This window comes from Sesamum indicum, linkage group LG3 (genome assembly GCF_026168435.1).
Source record: "Sesamum indicum cultivar Baizhima isolate 11 linkage group LG3, ASM2616843v1, whole genome shotgun sequence".
NCBI lineage: Eukaryota > Viridiplantae > Streptophyta > Magnoliopsida > Lamiales > Pedaliaceae > Sesamum > Sesamum indicum.
The window spans coordinates 18,724,557-18,749,912 of record NC_142659.1 but is presented as its reverse complement, the minus strand read 5'-3'; the positions used below and the strand labels follow the sequence as shown (position 1 = coordinate 18,749,912).

The 25,356-nt window shown below is 31.5% G+C and overlaps 3 protein-coding genes, 1 long non-coding RNA gene and 1 pseudogene across 4 annotated transcripts; 4 read left to right on the top strand and 1 right to left on the bottom strand.

Moving 5' to 3' along the window:
* Window positions 1-1,905: 1,905 nt before the first annotated feature.
* LOC105158118 (cytochrome P450 CYP82D47) lies at window positions 1,906-4,809 on the top strand. The gene is made up of 2 exons (XM_011074756.3): window positions 1,906-2,958; window positions 4,037-4,809. Exons 1-2 carry the CDS (start codon window positions 1,987-1,989, stop codon window positions 4,658-4,660), a joined length of 1,596 nt encoding a protein of 531 aa, XP_011073058.2. The 5' UTR covers window positions 1,906-1,986; the 3' UTR covers window positions 4,661-4,809.
* Window positions 4,810-7,564: 2,755 nt separating this feature from the next.
* LOC105158035 (uncharacterized) lies at window positions 7,565-8,105 on the top strand. The gene has a single exon (XM_011074640.3). It carries the CDS (start codon window positions 7,603-7,605, stop codon window positions 7,921-7,923), a length of 321 nt encoding a protein of 106 aa, XP_011072942.1. The 5' UTR covers window positions 7,565-7,602; the 3' UTR covers window positions 7,924-8,105.
* A 5,666-nt stretch (window positions 8,106-13,771) lies between these two features.
* LOC148788769 (protein FAR1-RELATED SEQUENCE 5-like) lies at window positions 13,772-15,066 on the top strand (annotated as a pseudogene).
* Window positions 15,067-15,910: 844 nt separating this feature from the next.
* On the bottom strand, window positions 15,911-17,907 carry LOC105158034 (uncharacterized). The gene is made up of 3 exons (XR_016064828.1): window positions 17,612-17,907; window positions 16,536-16,611; window positions 15,911-16,164 (listed from the first exon to the last, which is right to left on the bottom strand). It is a non-coding gene; the product is annotated as an uncharacterized LOC105158034 (long non-coding RNA).
* Window positions 17,908-22,740: 4,833 nt separating this feature from the next.
* LOC105158033 (Bifunctional inhibitor/lipid-transfer protein/seed storage 2S albumin superfamily protein) lies at window positions 22,741-24,143 on the top strand. The gene is made up of 3 exons (XM_011074636.3): window positions 22,741-23,185; window positions 23,732-23,803; window positions 23,890-24,143. Exons 1-3 carry the CDS (start codon window positions 22,741-22,743, stop codon window positions 24,030-24,032), a joined length of 660 nt encoding a protein of 219 aa, XP_011072938.2. The 3' UTR covers window positions 24,033-24,143.
* The last annotated feature ends 1,213 nt before the right edge of the window (window positions 24,144-25,356 follow it).

Here is a 25,356-nt window from a genome sequence, read left to right as displayed (position 1 = left end):
AGATTATTTCGAAAACACTAGGGAAGTTTTAATTATTTCAGAAAAATACAAGCGGATAAAATGGAATTTAGCCTTTTTTTTTTCGAGCTTGTTAATTTTCTTCAATTTTAGAAGGAGCACATCCATTTCACATGATGTTGTTCCCTTCAAAATCTCCTCGGCTAATTTTTTTCTTAAACAGCTAATCACTTAACAACCATGTAACTCGTACGAAGCTCGCGAGCCAGTTCGATTTTCAGCTCGAGCTCAATTGTGTTTGTTCACCAGCTCGCGAGCTTTTCCTATTTTTTTTATTTTTTGTATATATTTTTACTTTTGAATTTTTTTATATATTTAATTTTATATTTAATATTTGATCAATTTTATAATCAAAATTGACCATATATTATAATTATTAATCAATATCATATATTTTATTTTGGATAATAATAAATTATGGTACTTTTATTTATACATTTAATCTTTATACAAAGATAATATGACCAACAACTTAGTCAATTATAATATTTTTTGTAATTAAAATTATTATTTAATATGACATATATAAACTTTATGTTATATTTTAATATATATATTTGTATTACGTTGTACTTTTTTTAAATTGACAAGTAATTCACTTTTTTTTTTATCTATTTTTGAGTTTTATATTTATATCAGGATATATACTATGCAATATGCACTCTATTTTATTATTTATAAATTTATGTCAAAATTTAGTGATTTCTATGAATTAATCTAAAAATAATGATAATGATAATAATAGTGATGGTTGAACAATTTTAATTATTATTTTATTTTATATATGATGACATCACAAAATTTAATCAATAATTATAATATCTTAAAATTTGGGCACCCAATTCATACCAAATTTAAATATATATAAAACCGTGTCCATTAGATCATACCGGATGGTTTGGTTTAAAATCACATGACCTGATTTTACGATACACCGACTTGAATGATTATTCTTATGTTTCGAGTACGATATCTTGACATTCGTATTTCGAATAAGTCTAAAACTTTACCAAGTATATTTTTCTATAAGTATGATCATATTTAATGGTCTAATCTGAATTTTGATAGTCCGATTAACCCATGTTATTCAACAATGTAAGATGATAGTTACATCAATGTAATACTAACATTTATAAATATATAAATTTACTGCAAATTGTGAACATATATTAATCTCAACTATAAAATATTTTTATGTATTTCAATTGCATTGTTTCAAATAATTGATACTTTTCTATAACTTTAAACTGTTCAAAATATTTTTTTTTCGTACATTTTACTAATTATATTACTACTAAACTAATCAGTTATTTATATTTATAACAATAAATTAGAATTTATAATATAGTATACATTATACAATCTATTTTATTACTTATAAATTTATGTAAAAAATTGGTGATTCCTATAATTTAATATAATAATAATAATAACAATAAACAAAAAAAATAAAAAAAATAAAAAAACCAAAAAAAATTAAAAAAAACCAAAAAAACAATTTTTTTTTTAAAAAATCATATTGAGCTCGAGTTCGAACTCGAGCACAAGCTCAACATATAGGAGTCGAACTTGAGCTCGAGCTCGAATTGGTCGAACTCGAAATTACAGAAGCTCGACTATAAGAGTCGAGCTCGAGCTTGAGCTCGAACTGGTCGAGCTTGAGTTCGAACTGGTCGAGCTCAAAATTACAGAAGCTCGAGCTCAACAAAAATGGTCGAGCTCGACTCGTTGTCAGCCCTAATTTTAGCAAACATTCTAAAATATGAACTGAAAATACAATTAACTCTGAAATTGCGCCAACACCTTAAAATTTTTTTCCAGTAGCACCATAACGAAATAATTGACTAGTCGAGTACAAAAATATCCAACTACCATTATAAATTGATTGCGCTCCAAGTCGAATTTGCATTGTCTATCACCAACATCCACTCATTAGTACAGCCTACATACGTGCCCTAGTGAATAGTGATGCAGCTTACGACTCGCCTACATCACCTAGAAATGGACCTGTTACCTTGGGCGCTCACCGCGTTGCTTACTCTACTCGTAGTTCTTTTGATTACACCTTTCTATTCCCTAGTGACCACGGGCAACAAAAGAATTCTGAACAAAAAGTTACCTCCACTGGCAGCCGGAGGATGGCCTATATTGGGTCACCTGCGTTTGCTTTCCGGGCCTGAGCTACCTCACATAATCCTGTCAAATATGGCAGACAAATACGGCTCAATTTTCAGCATTCGTTTAGGCGTACACAACGCACTGATCGTGAGCAGTTTGGAAATAGCAAAAGAATGCTTCGCCACCAACGATATGAGCTTCTGCAATCGCCCGAGAACCGCAGTGATTCAACACATGAGCTACAATTTCTCTATGTTCGGGCTTGGAGAATACGGCCCCTACTGGCGGGAGCTCCGCAAGATTTCCGTACAAAAGCTGTTGTCCAACCGCAAGATTGAAATGCTTGGACATTTATACGTAACAGAAATCAGGGCCCTGATGAGATCGTTGTATAACTCATGTGTCGACAACGGCGATCGGGAGGTGTTGGAGATGAGGAAAGTGTTCGGGGACCTGAGCTTGAGCGTGATGGTGAGAGTAGTTGCGGGCGACGTCGTGGAGAGTGAGAATGAGGAGTTTGGGGGAAACGAAAAATGGCATGAGGTGATAACGGAGTTCTTGAGTGCGATGGGGGTTCTGACTCTGCCTGATGTGCTCCCGTATCTGAAGTGGCTGGATTGCTTTGGAGGAATAAACAAGGCGAAGGAGACGGGGAAAGAGATGGATAGATTACTACAAGGGTGGTTGAAGGAGCACAAGAAACACAGCAGAAGTTGTGAAAGAGATGGAAGCTTCATGGCGGAGATGATGCGTGTTGCTGATGAGGTGGCTCGGGAGTTCCCTGATTATGATGCTGATACGATAACCAAGGCTACTTGCCAGGTAACTGAATGAAACTTCACTCTGATTGATTCTGGTGTTCTTGTTAAAACATCAAACGCGGGGAATTATTTTAAAAATGCAAAAATAGAAAATTAAAAATTTGAAGTGTTTTGAAAAATTTTACAAAAGTAAGTGACATTATAGTAATTAATCTCGGTGTCACAATTTATATTTAAAAAAAAAATTCTATGTCACCTCGGTGGTTAATCGCGGTGACATTGTTTTTCTTTAAAAAAAAAAAAAATTATGTGTCATTGCGGTGACAATTTTTTTTTTAAAAAAAATTATTTTGTTTTACCATAAATCATTGCCAACTTCTCGTTAAAATTTTGGCACCATCACAGCGAGTTGTCAACCATCAAATATACCATTCAATTCTCCTTGATAAGACGAACATTTCCCCACAAACAATTTCAAGTTTTATCAATCGTAAATAATGAATTTTTAACACGACCACCTTCGGCCGTCGATTCGCCGCCACTGGAGCGACCCACGATCACGGACCACCACCAATGGACTCGCCTCAACCTAAGAGTTCTAACAAGACCAACCTAGTTCAATTTTATTAAGTATTTGTTGAGATATGAAAATTTGAAAATTTTTCCACCGAAAATTCGCGCTGAAGCTGTTTGCTGCCATTTCTCCACCGTCGGGATGAATCACGGATTGAGAACATAGCCGTTCAAATCCTGTCGTCCAAACGATTCTAACAAGATCAGTCTTACTCAATTTCATCAAGTATTTGTTGAGAATTGAAAATTTGGAGATTTTTCCACCGAAAATTCGCTGAAACTGCTTGCCAAATTCATTTTCTTTTTTTGTTTGTTCAATTAAAATATATATGTTTTAAAATAGTTATAATTTTATTAAATTCTATTTAATTAATTATAAATATATATAATAAATTCCAACATCCCGTTGCTCTGTCTAGTGTAGTGCAAGAGGCAATAATCATAATATATTCACCAATCTGGCCACAACCCAGGAAATTATGAAAGCAGAAGACATGTTAAAATCTCAAAATACATTATATTAAATTGTAGTATGAAATAACCAAGATTTTCCATGGATTTTGCAGCCAATGATGGTAGGAGGAAGCGGTACGGTGGCAGTAACTCTCATATGGGTATTGTGTTTACTACTTAACAATCAGCACATCCTTAAAAAGGCTCAAGAAGAACTAGACGAGCACATCGGCAAAGAAAGACTAGTAAAGGAATCAGACATTGGAAAACTAGTCTATATCCGAGCCATAATCAAGGAGACACTGCGGCTCCAACCACCATCGCCGCTATTGCCACCGCGAGAGTCGGTGGAGGACTGCATCGTGGCCGGCTACCACATCCCAGCTGGCACACGTCTTATTGTGAATGCATGGAAACTCCACCATGACCCTCGTGTTTGGACTGATCCACTAGAATTCCGACCTGAAAGGTTTTTAGCCGAACATAAAGAGGTCGACGTTCGAGGAAAGCAGTTTGAATTGCTCCCTTTTGGTGGCGGCAGAAGGATCTGCCCTGGAATTTCTTTCAGCCTTGGGTTGATGGAGCTTGCACTTGCTAATTTCTTGCATGGGTTTGACATTGAAAAGCTTTCGGATGGAATGGTTGATATGACAAGTAGTTTCGGTGCTACTAATATGAAAGCCACCCCACTTGAAGTTCTTCTCAAGCCAAGATTGTCTCCTAGTCTTTATGTTTGATCCATCCATTTGAAGAAGCTCGTACAATGTTGGACGCACATTGTGCGTTATAAGTTTATTGTCTACAGGATAATAAAGTATTTGTTAGTTCAAATGCTATGTTGTTTGGTTTCATTTTGAATTCTATGTTATCAAATTATGATATCATATTTGATTAGGCCTTTTTTTGCGCATTTGGATTACAAATTCTTCGTTTTATCACTTCTTTTTTATATATATAAAAAGATATTTTCAAAATATTACGTCTTTTCGTACCAAATACTGTCAGAAAATAAAAGTTTTTACAATACTTTTATTCTTGCATGTCTTTCTCTAAGAAATATCAGCACATGTCTTTCTTTCTATTTTTTTTAATATCATGATCTAATGAGATCAAATTGTATGTATGGTTATTCATCCATTAGATTATTTTATATATAAATGATTTAATTATTGGACATGGATTTTAATTCTGAACTAAAAAATTGTTGTTTGGTTTGGCCAAAGACTTAAAGAACTTAAATCATCTAAAAGTACACATAAGACATTCTGTCAAATACTGATAGGGGACAGATTCTCTCTTGGAATCCATCGTCCCCACTACATACTCCGATTGTACTGGACAAGGATTATAGTGACTATTTCAAAAACATGATCACCTCTCTCCAGATCCAAGATCTAGCCTTTACATGCATGCAATTGCCATAATTCTTCAAATTCAATGTCCAATTTTGAACTATCGAAACAGAGAATTTCAGTCATACAAATCAAGCCTCCAAAGTTTTCATATGCCGATCCGTGATCAGTTTATTTAGCTTACAACCTTTGCAACCAACGCACAAACACCTACCGTCCCCTCCCCCTCCCCCTCCCTTCCCCTTTCCTCCATCCCCTTCCAGTGCCCAGATCAACGCCTACCCCCTGCGCTTAGATGCGCCGTTCCCTCTTGCCCAAATCCGCCATCACTCTCTCTCTCTCTCTCTCTCTCTCTATATATATATATATATATATATATATAATTACATTTTCATATATAAATAGTTTTTATTATAACAGTATATTCAAATATATTATATAGAATCTACACCGTTGATTTATGAGCTAAATTCGGACCGTTTATTGATCAAGATCCAACGATTATTAAATAAGGACATAGATATTATTTTAAATTTTAAATTAATTTTTTTTTTTTAAAAAAAAAAGGCAATGCATGTGATTCACTAAATTCGTCAGGGGGTAAATTATTATTTTTTTTTTCCTGATACACAAGGGAGTAAATTCTTGTTTTATTTTTCACAAGTAAATTGCTCATCTCCATTAACATAGTGAAGTGCATTGCATTTAATTCCTTCCAAATGTCATGAAGGTCTATCAGCAGAAACCACCCACCGAAGTCCCAAAGGGGTCATACTCCTTCAAGTAGTAGGGAACTATGACTATAAAAGCAAGCATGTATCCTCCGATAGAGGGTAACTATTTCACAACATACATAAGCACAAAGCACTCACTTTCTTATTATCAATAATTGCTACATTTACATTATTGTATTCTATTTCTACGCTATCATTTCTAAACTACTTACTGATTTTGGCGATAGAGTACGTTCTGACTTGGGCGTTGGACAGCTAACGTATTTTTTATAGGTCCTTCTTTCATGACTTATAAGAAACTTAGCCTAAAGAGATCGAATCTATTACAACTCAGACGAGCAACTTTTTACTGACATTAAATAAAAGAAAAAAAAAACTTCAAAGTTTACAAATTTAAAATAATTTAGGCCAGTGCGATAATTTTCTAATTTAAATTTATAATTTGAAAATTAATTTTATTAATAAATTTAAAAATAATTTAATATTTTAATTATCAAAAAGGTGTGATGTTATATAAAAGTTCAATAGAAAGATAGTAAACTAACCTAGTTATGCCCATCTAAAACTTATTAATTTTAATTAACTTGAAAATATTTTAAAAATTAAATACTGTTTAGACATAAATTAAAATTTGGTGTAAATAATAAAAAGTACATATTTTTGTTCTACACATCCTCACAAACATTGTTGTAACACCTATTACGAGCATTTTTATCCTTAAAAGAAGTAAAGTAATATGAATATATGGGCCGAACATGGATATTTTTGTGTTTTTATTAGTAATTTTAGTTTCTAGGCTGGAAAATATAGTAATGGTTATCAGGTGTATGATTTTGATATTTTTGGCGAATTCATATGCAAATTTTAAAAAAAATATGTATAATTTATATAAATAAATTATTAATCGATGGGTATTAATTTAATTCTTCTTTAAATAAATTATTAATCAATGGGTATTTTTCTTTATTTTTAATGAATGGGACCGCCCTCTCTTTTCTTCAATGACTTTTATATTTATTAGTAATTCCATATGAGGTACAATGCAATTAATCCCTCCAAGTTAATAGGCGCGTGAGATGAAAGAGCGTGGCACATTGGATGGTGATGGGACCATGACGTCATTAAGGTGACCTCAGCAGCTCCATCGTCGTCGAATTCCAATGCTTGAAAATGACTTTGGTTTTCAGCACTCAACAATATTCACTTACGTACAAAAAGGAGTCATTGTTATAATTTAGAGATAATTATATTCTCTTTCGTTAAAATTTTATATAATTATATATATATTTTTTATAATTCGATAAATTTTAATTAAAAAATAATTTATTTATTAAATGAAAGTAGATTTTCAAAAGTGCTGTATTATTTTTTTAAATTACATAAAATCTATTTATAATTATATTAAATACGAAGAGATGAAAGTATAATTATCTTTTTATAATTTATACGTGAAAGTATAAAAGTACGTTCTGAAATACTAAATACAGGAAAGAAACATAGTCGAGCATATATCCCAAAGTCAAGTCCTCCTTTTATATCTATATATCTGGCGCATTAGCTATAGATTTCAATACACTGACAGAGAGAGAGAGAATGAAGGGGGAGAAGAGGAAGAGGAAAAGGGAGGAGAAGGCTGCTACCGTGCCAGATGATCGGACAAAGCAGGAAGAACAAGCGGAGGAGGTGGTGGAGCCGCCGCCGACAGAGGAGGAGGTGGAGGAGTTCTTTGCCATTCTCAGAAGGATGAGGGTGGCCGTGAAGTACTTCAAGAAGGATGCTTCTAACAGTAAAGATGGCGGCGATAGGGCCCAGAACCAAGCCGTTGATGGTGCTGAGCTTGGCGGAAAGAGGGTGGCGGAGAATATTGGACTGGATCTCAACGCCGTCCCGGCGGCGGAAAGTAGTTTACTATAAATAATGGGTTTTTGTTTAATTATGATTGAAGTTAAATAATTTGTACAGCCTAACAATAAGATCTCAGGGTGACAAATTTTAATAATTGTGTTTATGTTTTTGTATGTTTAGATCTTGAAAGATGTGGTAATTTTGTTTGTACGAAGGTGTCTGCGTACATACAAATTTCCATGTTATTGTGACGATTGTGTTTCCCATAGAAGCTGCTGGTTAGGCAACAAAAATAAAAAGAAATGTAACAAGAAAATAAGTCTTTTTTTTTTAAAAAAAAAAATTGGTGAGATAAATTTGATGTTTTTCTTTTTCTATAGAAGTAATAAGTTTCTGTTCACATCAATTTTTCTATTACCAAGAATTAGAAAATAAATTCTAAAATTCAAATAAACTAAAGATAAATACTCACACATTCAAAAGAATTCGAACTCATACATTAAGAATAGGGTTAAATTCCCATTTGATATGTGAAATGAATAAATACCCTTATGTGGAAAAAAATGGCAAATTATCCCAATGTGTTTCAAAAAATAAAGCAAATTATCCCGGATAAATAGCTGAAATAGGGTGGTAATTTGCTTCATTTTTCAAAACACATGGGATAATTTGCTATTTTATTTTTCACAAAGATTTTTTTGCTCATTTCTCATATCACATAAGGCCAAATTGCATTTTCACTCTTATAAATATGTCCACTTGCAAATATGTAGGCCAATTGCTAAGATCAAGGCAAAGCTAAAACTCTGATTTTACCTATATTAGAGTAAATTATATTGACACTTTTCTAAGATTAGGCTAAATTGCATAAATAGTATCAAGAAATACAACTAAAACCTCAAAAGTGTCATTATAATGTTTTTCACGGGGTGTTTATATAAGTCTTGCATTCGAGTATGAAATTAGTTGTAATTAAAACTATAATCTCATAAGTGTAATCGTAATTTTAAAAAAAGTAGGAAATATTTATGTATTTTAACCTAATTTCAAAAAATATTAATATAATTTTTCCCTTATATTATTGTACGGAGAATAAAACGTTTATGTCACGTTGGCATTTTAATATTTAAGAATCAAGAATTTTAAATTTTGAGTGGGACGACTCATGCCCTTGTTCATTGACTTCTCATTCTATTTGGTCATGTTTTATTGATTTAGACCATATGAATTTCTTTTTGTTTAATTTAATTATTTACACAACTCTTAGACGACTATGTTTGAATATTTTATTTTTACCAAAATGGTCCAAGATTGATTCAACATTTGACTGTAATTCTGTAAAATTCGCAGTATATGGTGTATATTTCACTTCGATTGTTTTAGTTGCTGCAAAATTTTTTATCAACTATTTTTCCCTCGTTGTCAACGAGCCCTATCTCAATCGGCGAAACTAGGATCCCATAATTTTAGAAATTGCGGGCTCGAATTCCGTCAGGTGCTTGGAATGTTGTCTGTTGTACAGCAGGAATTGACCTATTATATAGTAGGTATTATTGAGTATGATACGATTATTATAATAATCTTTGTTAGATATATTGTAATAGTAAGTGTTATTGAAAAGAATATAATAATTGCAATAATTTTTATTAAATATTAATGTAGATGGAAATCATTATTTGTAATCAATTTATTTTAATTAATAAAAATTGACTACTCTTACCCAAAAAAAAAAAACTATTCTTTCCCCCTTAATGTAATTGAGAAGTCTTGGTGCGCGTCAACATTTTTAAACACTGAAAGCCGCCTTTATAAAAAAAAGGCACATGTAAGGTGCAATTTTCAATTCCTTTAGGAAAAATTGTTGATGCCAATAATCACGGTGTATGACTTGATTTGGATTTTATATATAATTAGTTAGTTAATAATTATATTAATTATCAAATTAAATATTACAAAACGAATATATCGTATATTGTATTTCGAAATGTTTGAATATTGGTTTTTCATTTAATTATCGTAACTTCAAAATTTTTATTAGTAGCACCACATAAATTGAAGAATCATCTTGAAATTGAAGAATATCCATAAACTAACTTGTAAAATAGGAGTTCAATTCGGATACTTAAATTTGTATTTGTGTTTGAGATGAAATAAATTAAGAAACTTATGGTGAAACGTAATGTCAGCTAGCTAAATATGTGAGTTTTATGCGTACCACGTAGAAATTATCATTCTTGAAGCTCATGTGACAAAAAAATAAATAAATAAATAAAGTAGATTAGCAACAAAAAATTTCAAGTGACCCAAAAAATATTTTGTCACAATATTAAATTTTATAGTTTCATTAATCATAATTATTTTGTGAAAATTATCATTAGTAAAAATTTGTGACAAAAAAATATGCATAAAGTTGTCACTAAAAACAATTAATGACAACTTATTTGTTGTCCTTATAGTTCTGTTGTCATTATATATGTTTCACTAATTATCTATAGTGACAATTTTATGTAAATTTTTTGTCATTGATAATTATATTATGATAATATAAAATTATTGTCACATAGTATATATTTTTAGTGACAAACTATTTAATTTTCACTTCATATTTTATAATTAATATTAATGCATAAAAATCGTGTGGACTTACTGAATTAGTTTGTAACCCTGTTGACGTACCTGGACTGCTATATATAGGAACAGATAATGAAAGAATTGAGGGATGGTTATGGAAAGTTAAAATACCCCTAATTTCTTAAAATGTCTATTTTTTTGGGGATAATGTTTATCCCCCCTGCTTGGCACGTCGTATGCCAGCAGGAAGAGAATTTGTTAAATTAGCAAGATATGAGCCTAAGATCATAAAAGCGGTTACCTTGCAACTCGATATAGCTATCCTATGCGTCCTTGCTGGCGTGCATGGACAGTGAGGTGTCATTTGGCGTATATAATAAGTCTGATGTGTCTAGATAAGGTGGATGAGTCCTAGGTTTACTGAAATTGGACCTCGACTGAGTGTTGCTCCATCCGTGCCTCGACAGAAGCTGGTTGGGTTGGGCTCACGACGCTTCAACCTTCTGGTTATTAATGGGCCAACAGGTGTTTAGTAAGTTGAGCTCTGAGTACTCCTTAGCATGATCTGTCTGAATTTTGTTTTTGAGCTTGAGAAATAGACACCTCAGATACCATCATTCCCCAAAATTCCAGTATTGCAATATTTATATTGGATTGGTGGAGTAGAGTTTCTAGTCCTTGTTGAGTCAAGCTTGTTCCAAGTGTTCTCAAAATCGAACTGAATCGGTCGGTTCAACAAGGAACCGGCCATGTATTCGACCCGATTCATATATCCAATCGATTGATATGTTACAAATATATATACATGCATATTATATATTTAGAGTCAACCAAATTATCAATTTGATCGGACCAATGATTCAATAATCTAATAATTTATCCGATTCAATCACCGATCCAATTTCCAAAACTTTGATCCACTATTTAAGTTGTGTTTGGTGCTTGACATGACTCCCCGGTTGGTGGTCAAAGTACTTCAAAAACTGCAAGAGAGGAAAAGATGCAAATATGTGCTGAATTTTCCATGAAAAGTAAACTTGGGATTAGACAATTCAAGTGGTCATATTTGTTGAAAAATTCGACTAGTAAATTTGAATATTTACTAAATTTTAATTAATAAATTTTAAGTATATTTTAATTAACGACCATAAAAATATATAGTTTGAATAATGTAGTTTATGTAATGAGTAAATGAATATATGATATGTTTGATTTTCCAAACCAATTAGTAGGTGAATGAGAAATTTAAATATAAAACCAACCACTTTATTTAATAAATTAAGTTGAACAAAGATACAAAAACTTGATTGCTAACATAACTATTCATATTACAACCAAAAATAATGGATTAGAAAAAAAAAATAATATGAAAATGATTCAAAATGGATCAATCTGATTGTTTATAACGACATCATTTTTTAAAATAAAACTAGATATAAAAATATTTTTTTGTATTATTTCTTTTTCTACCAAAGTCTCTACCCTCATCTTCTTGAATCGTGCAATTCATTTGTGACATATAACTTTATATTATCACTTAAATTTGGAATGTCTTTTGGGTTTTATTCATTGAAGTAAATTATGTGATTCAACTATAGACAATTTAATCAAAGAAAGAAAAGATAATTTTATATTTATTATATTATCAAGTATGAAAATTATTTAAAAGCTAAATTAGCTAATGTACGGTTTTCTTCGATAAAAACGATCTCGAATTAATTTATAGTGGTATCTTGAAATTTGTACAAATTAGAGGTAGAGAATTTCTTTTTTAATTATATTTATTGATGATTACAGAAGATATTACCGTATCATCTGCTGAGAAGTACAGATAATGCCTTGAAAACTCTTGACTCTACAAGAATATCGGGGTTGAGAATTGATGTGGCATTTGATTTGATTGATGTTTTATACGAGTATTGTTTGTTGCCTCACAATTTTATCATGAAAAGGTATATTGCTAAGAAAATGAGTCTTTGAAGCTTATAAGTCACTCAAACTACTCAACTGCAGTTCATGTGGATGCTTGCCTACATCATCAGCCTCCAGACGAGGGGTTTGGGATAGACACATATTATATGAACCGGAAGAGAATTCGGCATAGTGGATAGGGTAATTTGTAGTGTAAATTAAATGATATGTTGACACACATAGACATGATTCATCCGGTTGCATAGGTTTTTTCACAGATCTTAATGCATTATTGTCACAAGTTTTAGAGTGGAGAGATCCACTATTTCCTTGAAAATAATAGGTATGGTATAGCTAGAGAGAGTATATCGAATTAAATTGGAAAGAACCTCAGTATATGAAAACACTTGCTTGTTAGATTAATCCGTTAAATTTTACATTCAATTAGGTGGACCTATAGGTTTAGCATCTTTCTCATTATCAAATCTTCTCCAACACTTTTATTTATCTTGTTCTCTTAGTAATTATTTTTCGCAGTCATGATTTATTACTTGATTCTTGATGATTCAAATAATCATAGACTAGTCATAGTTTTGATAATTATTTGATTTAAGTCCTCGTGAGATCAATATTTATTATACTACTTGATAGTTAGTGCAGTTTCTAGTGATCCATACATATTTTAGCAATCAACAACAATAGTAGACAACAAGTCTTTAAAACCTTGTTTCCTAAGTTCAGTCTTTAAAACCTTGTTAGTGTGTCTGTATCAATGTGTGTTTGTATAAGTGTTTGTGTGTGTATGTGTTCTGTACGTGTTTCTTTTTTGTTGTTCTGTGTGTTGCTGTATGTGTTGAGTGTGTGTGTATGCTTGTGCGTTGATATGTATTTGTGTTCGTAAATCATGTGTATATAAATATATGTTATAATATTAATGTCGCCAATATTATTTGTTTGTTTGTGTAAACATAGAAAATTCTCAAAAATTGAGAAAAATAAATACAATGGAATAAAACCAACATATGTCAAATAAAGTTGATAATGAAGATCCAAATCGGTTCAAGGAATAATTTACATATGGAGAATCATTAATGCATATCTATAAGCTCTATTATAGCAAATTGAAGATTCAAATGGCAGTTAGTCAAGTAATGAAAAGTGTTGAAGATGCTTATTTATGAATCGTAAATATGCACATGCCAAAGGATTTAGTGTTAAAAAGAACGACCAACATTATTTTTCGGGCACTAATCAACTCCAAGCAAAAGAATTTGAATGTTCTTGTCAAGGTACCAAAGATTAAAAACATTCAAATGAGAAAATACCGGTATATCAAAAATTGATAACTCAACTCAATATAAAACAAGGGTTAGAGTTGGGGGAGGGGAGGAGGGAGATTGGAGAGTGACTAGATTTGTTATAGATCATAATCATGATGGTTGTAGATGATCAAACACATTTATTGAGATCATCGCGCAACATTTCACATGCTAAAAAATCTAACTTAGAAGCATTGGTAAATATCGGAATACCTATTACTCATGTTGTTTTTTACATGGAAGGAGAAGCTTAAGAGCCAGAGCATTTAGAATTTATTCGGAAAGATGCATATAAACATTATTCAAGAGTAAGAAAACATACAAAAATTGAAAATGGAGATGCTTCTGAGTTGTTGTAGTATTTTGTGAATAAGGCCAACAACGAACCTTTTCTTTATTAAAATATGCAAGTAGATGGTCATAACAAAGTGATGAACCTTTTCTTTAGAGGCCATTGATGTAGGATTGATTTTGAATATTTTGGTGATGTACTTTCAGTTGATACCACTTACCAAAGAAAAGATACAATTTGATGCTCTTTTGTGGACATAAATCATCAAAAGCAAAATGTTATGTTTGCATTGACTTTCATATCAGATGAAACTGAGAGTTCATTGAACTGGTTGTTTAGAACATTTCTTGAGTCCATGGGTGGTACACCACCTAAAACTATTTTTACAGATCGATGCCAAGCAATGATGAATGCAATTGACACAATATTTTCATGTGCTCATCATCGGTTGTGTCAATGGTATATCAATCAAAATGCTCCCTTTCATTTAGGCAGTTTGAACAATGATTCAGGGTTTAAGTATTTGTGGGATAAGTGCATGTAACGTTGTGAATCTGAAGAAGAGTTCGAGGTATCATGAAAAAGTATGGTTGGTCATTATAATCTTAATGGTAATAAATGGTTGAATGGCATGTATAACTTGCGACACAAATGGGCTATGGCTTTTAGTAACAACAACTACTAGAAGTGAAGGAACAAACTCGGTGTTGAAAAAAATAGGTGACAGGACAAGTTTCTTTGTACAATTTTGTTCTTAATTATGAAAAGATTCAGAAAACTTGGCGTACAAATAAAAATACTGAGGACACGCGTTGTCGCCACGGAAAGCCTGCGATAGTTTTGAAAAAGAACCCACTATTGGACCATGGTGCTGAGATATATACGCTTAATGAGTTCAACCTGTTTTGAGTAAAATTACTTGAATCTTTGAACAATGAATTCATAGAACCATTTTTACATATTGGTTACTTTTTGTGTGTGTTCAAAATGAAATCATATGGTGAATTTTCAAGGGTTAAAATGGTGATGTTTGATAGGCAGCAAGAGGAAATTAAATGCAGTTATCACAAATTTGAGTCTATAGGCATATTGTGTAGGCATATCTTAAAAGTCTTTTAATTATATAATGCACGTTCTACACCTAAAAGTACATCAAGAAAAGATGGACCAAGAATGTGAGAAATAAATTTCTTACAAAGGAAGTGGGTGTGGAAGTGACGAGAGGAGAGTAGAAATGCCGTGCCTAAGATGGTATTCGGCAATCAGAAAATAAGGATAGCTTTTCATCTTGTTATGCAATGCAAAGCTCATAAAGAGACAAAAATTATGTTGACAAAACCTTTAGATAGTGTTGCTGAAAAATCAAGTGCTTGGCCTGCAAATTTGAGTTTAGATGATCCAACTGCTTCTAATGGCTTAGTTGGTGAAGCAAACAATCAGACAAATGAAGCACATATCCATAATCCTCTTTATATCAAGTCAAGATGAATGACGAATACTTGCATTAGTTAACGCCATTGGGACAATAAGAGCAAAAAGTGAACGAAAAAAGAGAATTTTGAAACTTCAAGTAAGTCATAAAAATTCTTTCGTATGCTTAAAGTTCAAAGCAATGATTAATCTTTCTCTAATATGTTTATACTTATATATAATATTATAAAAATGAAGGGAAAAAGTACAAATCGGAAAGGAAACAACTCAACAAATGACAAGAGATGATCAATATCATTTCCAAGAGATCATGCCTACGACAATCAAACTAATCAATCTCTTCAAATGAAATTTGCAAACCGATCCTACAGATATTGATGAGACAGAGACAGGCACATTCTCATTTTGGAATCCCAATTCATAACATGGTTTAGAATATGAGTTGTTCATAATTTTGGTTGAATTACACTTACATGGATATTTATTTTCTACACCTACTCAGTCTGAAGGAGCTCTAGTGTGCAACACATACTAATAATAATGAAAATTCTCTTAAAAACGAAAGAGCCACACAAGTCAATAAACTTCTTTTCACAAATTTTAAGAAACTGCATTACTATCTTTTTATTTGCGGAGAATTCACAATTTCACACATCTATTAATACATTCAGTCTAGCAAAACTTGGTCATTTGGTTTTCACTTTTAGCTTCTCCATCAATGATTTATGGTCTTGCGTGTGAGCTCCACCTTCTTTTCCCTCACATGCACCACAATCGACTCCAAATCTGTATAAACATTAACCACAGATGATGAGAATTAATTCAAAGGGTGAATAGCAATTTATCCTTGTGTTATTGTAAATGAGCGCATTATTTTCTTATAAAAAAAATATAGCAATTTATGCCTCTGTATTTTTTAAAATAAAGTAATTTATTTCCTTATACAGGAAGGTAAATTGCTTCATTTTAAAAATCATAAGGGGGTAAATTGTTGTATTTTAAAAAATATAGGAAGGTAAACTGCTATTTATTTTTTTTTATAAGGAGATAATTTGCTCATTTGCGATATCACAAGGGAGTTGCTTGCATTTTTCCCTTACTTAAAAATGCACCACAATCCTCATTTAAAGAATTGACAAAATTTCAGATCATATCACCATTACTTATGGCTGAAGCTACGGCTGCTACTCTCTCTTGGCACTTGATGCATCTTAAATCAGCAGACAATACTACCTGCCAGATCTCATTTTGCAACACCAAATTGTCAAATAATGTTTGGTAATTATGCAATTAACTTCTTATGAGCATAAAACACTTTTAACTTGGGTGAATAGTAATTTATTTTCTGTGATATTAAAAATGAGCACATTACTCTCCTATGAAAAAAATATAGCAATTTACCCTCATGTACTTTTTAAAATAAAACAATTTACCTCCTTATACATGGAAGTAAATTGCTTCATTTTAAAAAATATATAAAAGTAAATTGTTGTATTTTAAAAAATATAGGGAGCTAAATCGCTATTAACTTTTTCTTCAGAGGGAAATTTGCTCATTTGCGATATCACAAGGGGTTACTTGCATTTTTTTCCTTTTCACTTGCAATTATACCATAAAATTCTAATTCATTTTAGGGTAAGTATAGGGTTGAATTGGATGGTTCCTCTCTTAATTTTTATAAATTTAGGATCTCAAGTTTTATATATAAATTAATACCTTAAATTCAAAATTTTGAAGGAGGTTTTAATATGAAATAAGGTGCATTTGACTTGATGGATTTGAGTATTGTGGATTTAAAATCTATGGTTGAATTCTATCTAACATACTTGGCTCATAAAATAAATAATTGTTGAACCCATTATATCATTTATAACCTCATTTATGATAGATTCACTATAAGAAAATGATTGAATAGCAGTAGAAGAAATAGATACTAAAATCAATATCGAACTAATAAACAAATAAAATTCTTACTGAATTCGTTGCTAATCTATATTAGCAATGAAATTCCAAGATTTTTTATGAAATATGTGTCATTGCTATTTACCATTATTTCTTTATGGTGATTTGAATTCATTGAATAAGCTAAACACTAGCTATAATCTTTCAAAATATATTACAATGGTTGGCCAAATAAATTTGAAATTCTTACATAAATTCCTTATAAATTCAAATTAAGATATTTAAATTATGTGGCTCTGAAATCAGAGAGAGAGAGAGAGAGAGAGAGAACCTGAGACGGCAGGATGCATTTGGGTGAAGTTTTGAAGGTGGTTTGAGCCTGAGACGGCAGGATGCATTTGGGTGAAGTTTTTAAGGTGGTTCGAGGTGGCAACAGCCTCTTAGCGACTGTGCATTTTAAGTCTTTCCAGCTCTTTCTTTGCCAGGAAACCAAGGCCATGATTATTTACGAGAAACAAATCTTGAAGCAAAGATGAGAGAGAGAGAGAGAGAGGCAATAAACTAGTGTGTGTGGTGTGTGTGAACTTAGTTTCATCTTGACGTATGTGATGAGCATTGATCGGAGTTAGTTATAATACGGGTTTTCAATGATTGAGAAATCCCATCTCTTTTCGGGCTGCACATTTAATAACATATTTGGTGTTGGGAAGCGACAGAGATGTCACAGCTTATACTCACATGCAAGAAAACATTGAGAAAGATGCCTCAGTCCCCACTCAACCCCACACCTCCGTTGCCAATGAATATTGCTTGGAATGCTGCCTAGTTTTGCCCCCACTTCCATTAACTTCATCTTCTATGGAGTATATAATCAATGCAACGAACGATCACCTGTACTATTTCTAAATGAACTAATTGGTTGGCCGCCGATTTTTGACGTATTCTGACGGATATTATGTAGTGATCCAACGTCCTGGACAATTCCTTCGGAAATTAAAAGATTGTCGGACAAACTGAATGATGTGAAATTTTTTTGTCCCTCGAAAACCATATGTCGCAAAATTTATTGCGTCCAAGTTTTTCCGGGGGGTTTTTTCCAACTGAAAACATTCGCTGGAATTTTCTGACAATTTAATTTGTTTTACTGACGGTTAGACTTGGCATACAACACTGTCTGAAGGTTGTTGTAAAATCAGTTGGAAATTCTGACGGATTGCTAACATTTGTTCATGGTTGTTGGTTCGTAAGGTTTTGGGACTAATTTTTCGATGGAGAAAAGGTTGTCAGAAAGTTCTACAATTTTTTCATTACAAAACCATTGGGATATTCGCAGGAAATAATCGACCGGCTATAATCTATAAATATTTTTTATAAAAAAAAGTTACTTTAAAATAATTGTATTCTCTATAATTAAACTTTTTTCAATCTTTATAATATAATTGGACTTTCTAGAATGCTAATATATATATATATATATATATTTATAGATAAGAAATGATAGTATTTTTTTCATGATTCTTTTACTTCATCATTACTCTTTTGTGTTTTTTATTTAAATTACAAAGTTTTTGTGGGGTTCGGTATCTTTTTTAAAGTGAAAAAGAAAAAAAAAAGTACTTTTGGTTGATTACATTTTCTTGCACATATATGAAATCAACTTTCACTAAAAGGTTAATATAATATTAAATTATAAAATTTAATATTACAAAATTATCATTTAAAAAATCAAAAAATAAATAATTAAAGAAGAAGAAGACCCCCCAACTTATTGATTTGTTCATATGGAGGTGATCGCAATTCAATTCAAGTTAGGATAAAATATACTTTTTCCTCAACTATTCTTGATGTAATATTTATTTTCTAAACTAACAAATATAATATTTATTCTCAAAAATTAAATTTATGGACAATATTTTTCTTATATTATATATATGTATATATTTAATTCAAAGAATTTCGGTTTTTTAATAATTTCACATTTGAAGCTTAATGAAATTTTTCTAAATTGGAAAGAAGATCTTTTAATTATAATAAAGCAAAATATAATAAGTGAATTAAATAGTCAAATTTTATTATATTTTACAGGTTCAAAGTTAAAATGAAAAGTTATAATAACTACACCAAAAAAAATCATAATTTTTTTTATTAATTTGGTTATAAAATTAATTTATCTATTTATTCTTTTAGATAAATTAAGTAATTACATATTAATTTTTTGAATACATCTTCTTTCAAAAATATGATAAAATATATATATTTATTTTTTTCTAAACATATTGAACTTTTGATTAAGCATATATATTTTTTAATTTCTTGTAAAAAGCATATATGAGTTGTTGGTTATATTATATTTATTGTGTATCTACTATATTATTAATTATTACTCTGGTTTTAACTTAAATTCTTCATTTATTAAAAAAATTAAATAGAAAATAGTTTCATAATAATTTAATGTGTAAAATACTAAAATACATTAAAAGTAATATAATTGTCAAGGCACGAGAGGGGCATTTTTGTTCAACTACGGGGGTAATTGTTACATTTGTTAATTCGAAGGGTAAATGTTACATCAAAAATAGTTCATGAGGATAAAGTGTATTTTACCCTTTAAGTTAATTGATTATTTCTTTAACTTGAAGTGCATTAATGTAATTTGTACATCTTATTTTAATTTAGAGTTAGAATATTAATTAAATATAGGGTAAAATACATTTTTCTCCGTTGAACTATTATTGATGTAACATTTACCCCCTAAACTAACAAATGTAATACTTACCCTCTAAATTTAAATTTATGGACAATATTGTTCCAGTACTCGTTCGATAGGCTGTTATGATGTTTCCTATATATATATATGTTCCTCTCATTCTGTTTAAAGGGCGTTGGGTCGATTAGTGAGAGGTATGAAGGTATATCCTCATTATCGCCTCCTTGATGTAAACTTCAAGAAAGTATACCAAAAGAACAAATGATCATTCATCTTGGCACAACAAGCAGTATAAGTCTACTATATGGAGTACTCTAGCATGAAGAGAGACAAAGTGGACTGGATGTCTGTCTACAAAACAAAAGCCAGAAGAGTCATTAATGACTCTCGATGGACTGAAGTTGCATTTCAAGAAGATGAGACAATACGTACTCCACAAGTTGCGATGGAAAGCCATAATTATGACCTGTATGACCCAAATGGTATACAATTAGTCGTTGAACTTTCTATTGCTATTCAGCAAGGAGCAGGTACATCCCGATCGGAGAATTGTGAATATCATGATAAGGATTACGGGATTGAAAAAGATAATAATTATGATTGAAAGTTTAGCATTTCTGTAATCAGACATTTGTATTTTTATTCCATTTAATGTATACATTTCATATAAATACATGATGTCATCTTTGTATATTTATGACAAAATAGCATTTTTCGTCTCATACATTATAATCAATATATCTTTTTGTAGCTTTTTCTTTTGGGGGTCAAAATACGAACAAAATCTGACGAAGTGACGAAAAGTGATAAATGTTGTAACTTATGAGACCATTAGTAAGAAATAACTAGTGGGACAAAAATTACATTGAGCCTAAATAAGGGACGAAAAATTCAATTTCCTCTTATGCTGCATATATATGTTAATTAAAATAAAAAATATAAAAGAATTTGTAATAAAAAAAACATCCAATCGGCTGAGCAAAAGCATCCAACACGAATGAAACTATTCGCAGTCCCATACCAAATCCAGTGTCCAAATGGTGCAAATTGCACAGATTCTTGTTTTATTTCCAAGCCCTGGCATCGCTCTGTATTGAACTTCTCCGTTTTTCTGTTGGCCTTAGGGTCCCGATTCATTGCCCAAGCATTCACAGTTATACCTTTGGGAACGTCGAATCCCCCAAGAACGCACTTCCCTGAATAGAGACGTCGAATCCCCCCACAACGCATTTCACAACGGGTGGTTTTTTCTTTTTTTAAACAAAAACTTCGTCAAAATTAACGGATTTTCAATGAAAGGACCAAAATTGATGGAATTTTTACATTTGAGGGACTAAATTTGATGAGGAGAAAATATAATGGATCAAATCTGAATAAATAAGATAATTGAGGTACCAAAAGTGGTATTTACCCACATTGCAACCATAGAGAAGTTGAGTTGGCATTCTAAATTTTGAGAATCTATAACCTAAAATTGAAACTATTGAATCTATATCTAAGTTTTGCAATACAATTTTATTAAATGCAAAAAAAAAAAAAAAAAAAAAGTCTTCCACAATGAAAAGTTTTATTCCACAGGACTTGAATACTGACATAAGTTATGTATAACAATGAGTTTTTCTTTACATATTAAGAGATAATGATAGTAGAAAGTATCAAAATAATTAAAAAATAATAATCTTGATAACAAAGTATGAAAATAAAAATCAATTGGTTCAAATAAAAATAAAATACATCCATATAGAAATTTATGCAAATTTTTTGTTATATTTAATATTTTTAGTTTATTATCTAAGGGTAATATGGCCATTACAAAAATAAAATAAATAAATAAATAATATGAATTAGGTATCAAAGTGATATTAATATTAAAATTTGGGTACTAATTAAGTCATTTGTAATTATTGGTGTACCAAAGCGACATTAATAGTATAACTCGAGTCCTAATTGAGTTATTTGTAATTACTCGTGTATCATAGTATTATTAATGACAAAACTCGGATACCAAAATTAATTTTACTTTTTATCCCATCCCACAATGTAAACATGCCCTAATAATTGTAGGATAAATTAAAACAAGCTTCCCTAAAGTTTGGTATAATTACAATTGCTCTTATTATTCGAAAAATTATCAATACCTCCAATTTTAACGATTGCCCAATAACTAGCTGAATCCATTAGTCCTGAACTATTCCATTTTTTATGATGAACTGATCAAAATGCTTTTGTAACTATGAAGTATAATTCTACTTATTTTCTTAAATTTTCTGAAGATTTTTTATGGAATAAGTGGACAATCTTTTATATACAATTTTTTAAATTTCTCCAGCCACCTCTTTCGATTTTTTTACAATTTCTTATTTTTCTTTTAAAAAATATATACAGTGTAGGCAGAGTTGACAATTTCAGCCCAACATCCAAAAAATTGCATAACTTCATCAAACATTACAGGATATTCATAATTATACTAAACTTTAGGAGAGTTCGTCGTGATTTACGTGTAATTATATTGTGACGAGAGCTTGATCATTGTTACTCAAGAAATATTTTCAAAGACGAATTTAAAATTATCACTTAATATCATTAATATTATGTTTTGCCGTAGTGATCCGAGTAATTCAATCCCATGTCAGGTACTTTGATGCATGTATTTCCTCCATCAAAAGTCGCATCTGATCAACCAGTACAAGGGACAAACTCAAAGGGATGCCAGAAAAGTGTGGTATGCATGCATGGAATCACACACATGATGCATGATTCTCCAGTTCATGCTCAAGCAATGCAGTTTCACCTATATAGGGGAACAGTTAGTTCGTGAGTTTGATATCATGAACCAAAAGCAAGACTCACATTATCAACCAAATTTGAACAGTATGTCTTGCCCTCTCTCCCTTCTTCCTCTCCTCCTTGTGTTCCTGTGTTGGATTTCGGCCGACGCCGTTGCCCAGAGCACCGTTGCAGAATGCGGGCCGAGTTTGCTGCCTCTGGCCCCGTGTGCACCGTTCGTCCAGGGCACGGCTGCCACGCCAGTCCAGTCGTGCTGTGATAGCCTCAACCGACTCTACAGCCAAAACCCCACTTGCATTTGTGTATTGCTCCATGACAACAGTTTGTCTTCTTCTTTCCCAATCAACGCCACACTTGCTCATCAGTTACCCCTCCTCTGCAACCTCCACATTGACACTTCTACCTGTGCAGGTATATATGTATAAATGCTCCTACATTTCAATTTTTAGCTCTGGTTTTTTTTTACGACTCAGCAGATTTAGTCCACAAGTCCAAGCGCCCGTGCTCCTTCCGTTAACAATTTAATGAAAATGGGTAATAAGATGTAAATTGCAAATTTTTTGGACTTGTGAGACTAAATCTTCTGAGTCGTAAAACAATAGAACCAAAATTACAAATATAGAATAAGTTATGGGAGGTAAATTGCAATTTTTTTCTCATTACGCCCTAAACATGGGTTGATTATGTTCCCCTGTGAAAACACTAATACGCACAAAACTCCCAAAAATAAAAAAATAAATTGGCAATACGACCCCTAAACTTTTAAAATAGAAACGAAACTCGCTACTACTCGCATAAGAGGGTTGCGCTGCCGTTTCTTTCGTTCAGAAAATCTTTTATCTATTAGTATTTTCAAAGGGAGTTGCTGCTCTTGACCTGTTCTAAACATAGACGGGAAAATGAATGAGAACATTGTATGACGCTTAATTTCGTTCCTTCGCTTGTGATGGCATGAAGGCATATCGTCACCTTCGCTTTCACCTCCGGCTCAAGTTTCCTTCGGAGCAAGGCCTAATTCAACTGTTACAGGTATGCAAATTTCCTCACTTCATCACTAACTTTAATTCAAGCCGATCTTCTCATCGATGCTCTATATATCTTTGTCGGCATTACAGCGTCTCCAGTAGTCGCAGCGACGCCCAGACCGAGCTTTGTGGGGTTCGGCTTTCATCGCAATGGTGAAGTGAGGGTGAAGGCAGAAGTTCAACTGTGGATGCTGCTCATTTTTACACTGCTGGCGAAATATGCTCAACTATAGAAGTTAAGCTAAGCTAGCACTACAGTGTTCCAGTTTGCAGTCTACATAAATATTTGAATTCCTATTCAACTCCATAACAAAGTAGCAGTGGTCTGAATGTGTACAAGTTGGGATACAAGGGAACTAGGGCCTAAATTGTTGTTGATTTTTGCTTAATTATCATACAAGTTGTTTGACTTGGTAGTGAGTTCTATGAACTGTATGATTATATAATATTTTAATAAATTGAGTAATATATCCATTTAATAAATATATTGATATAATTAAGAATAATTATATATATTACAACACTTTTGAATCAGAGTGAAACAAATATCCATATTTTTTGTGAGACTCAAACCTATATATGATTAGGGGTGTTCGACAATACCGTCGAACGTCCCCAACTGATCAGTCCAACCCTAACCGCACCACAATTAGTGGGCTAAGGGTGGGTCGGGTGGTCTTGGACTAGTAAAAACAAAGACCACATTTTACAATTGAGTTTGATGGGGAAAATCGCAATTTTTCGTCCCATATATTAATCTCATTTTCAATTTAGTTCCATTTGTTAAACTTTTCTCACATCTAATCCAATTTGTTTTAAAAAATTCTCAATATTAACTCAAATAACTTTTCCGTCCAATTTTTAATGGAAAAATGACGTGAATTGGATGAAAAAGTGACTTTTCCGTTAAAATTAGATGAAAAAGTGATTTAGGACTAATATTGAGAATTTTTTAAAATATATAGGACTAAATATGATAAAAATCTAACAAATGGGACTAAATTAAACATAAACTTATTATATGGGATCAAAAACGCAATTTTCCCAATTTTATTTTATGTTTACATAGATCACGTTCAACCACGATGATGATGATGATGATGATGAGAAGAAGAAGAAGATGATGATGATGGTGATGGTGAAAACGAACAAGCAACAACAATATTCTAGAATTTCTCATATATTTATGAAAAAAAGAATTAATACATAAATTAATATTGAATATAATAATAACAATTACGCTTGAGACCGTATCGTATAATATATATATATATGTATAAATTTTTATTAATATAAAAATAAAAGTCCCTCCACACTTATTAAGGGAGATTAATAATACCGTAGCACTAATTTTTTGTGAAGCTAAAAAATAAAATAATTAATTTATTCAACTTTTCATAATTTAAATTAATTCATAAAATATTTTTTTCTTTCTTTCTGTTTATTAATGTAATGTGTTGGTTTATACATTATACTCTTATTTATAATATATTTTAAAACATGAAAGATTGTTTATCATATACACATAGAAACGACATGCCACAACGGCTAATATAT

Coding starts and splice junctions, on each gene's coding strand:
- LOC105158118 (XM_011074756.3), top strand. CDS start 1,987: ATGCAGCTTACGACTCGCCTACATCACCTAGAAATGGACCTGTTACCT. Junction 2,959..4,036: donor TAACCAAGGCTACTTGCCAG/GTAACTGAATGA, acceptor TGGATTTTGCAG/CCAATGATGGTAGGAGGAAG.
- LOC105158035 (XM_011074640.3), top strand. CDS start 7,603: ATGAAGGGGGAGAAGAGGAAGAGGAAAAGGGAGGAGAAGGCTGCTACC.
- LOC105158033 (XM_011074636.3), top strand. CDS start 22,741: ATGATTCTCCAGTTCATGCTCAAGCAATGCAGTTTCACCTATATAGGG. Junction 23,186..23,731: donor TGACACTTCTACCTGTGCAG/GTATATATGTAT, acceptor GATGGCATGAAG/GCATATCGTCACCTTCGCTT. Junction 23,804..23,889: donor GCCTAATTCAACTGTTACAG/GTATGCAAATTT, acceptor TCGGCATTACAG/CGTCTCCAGTAGTCGCAGCG.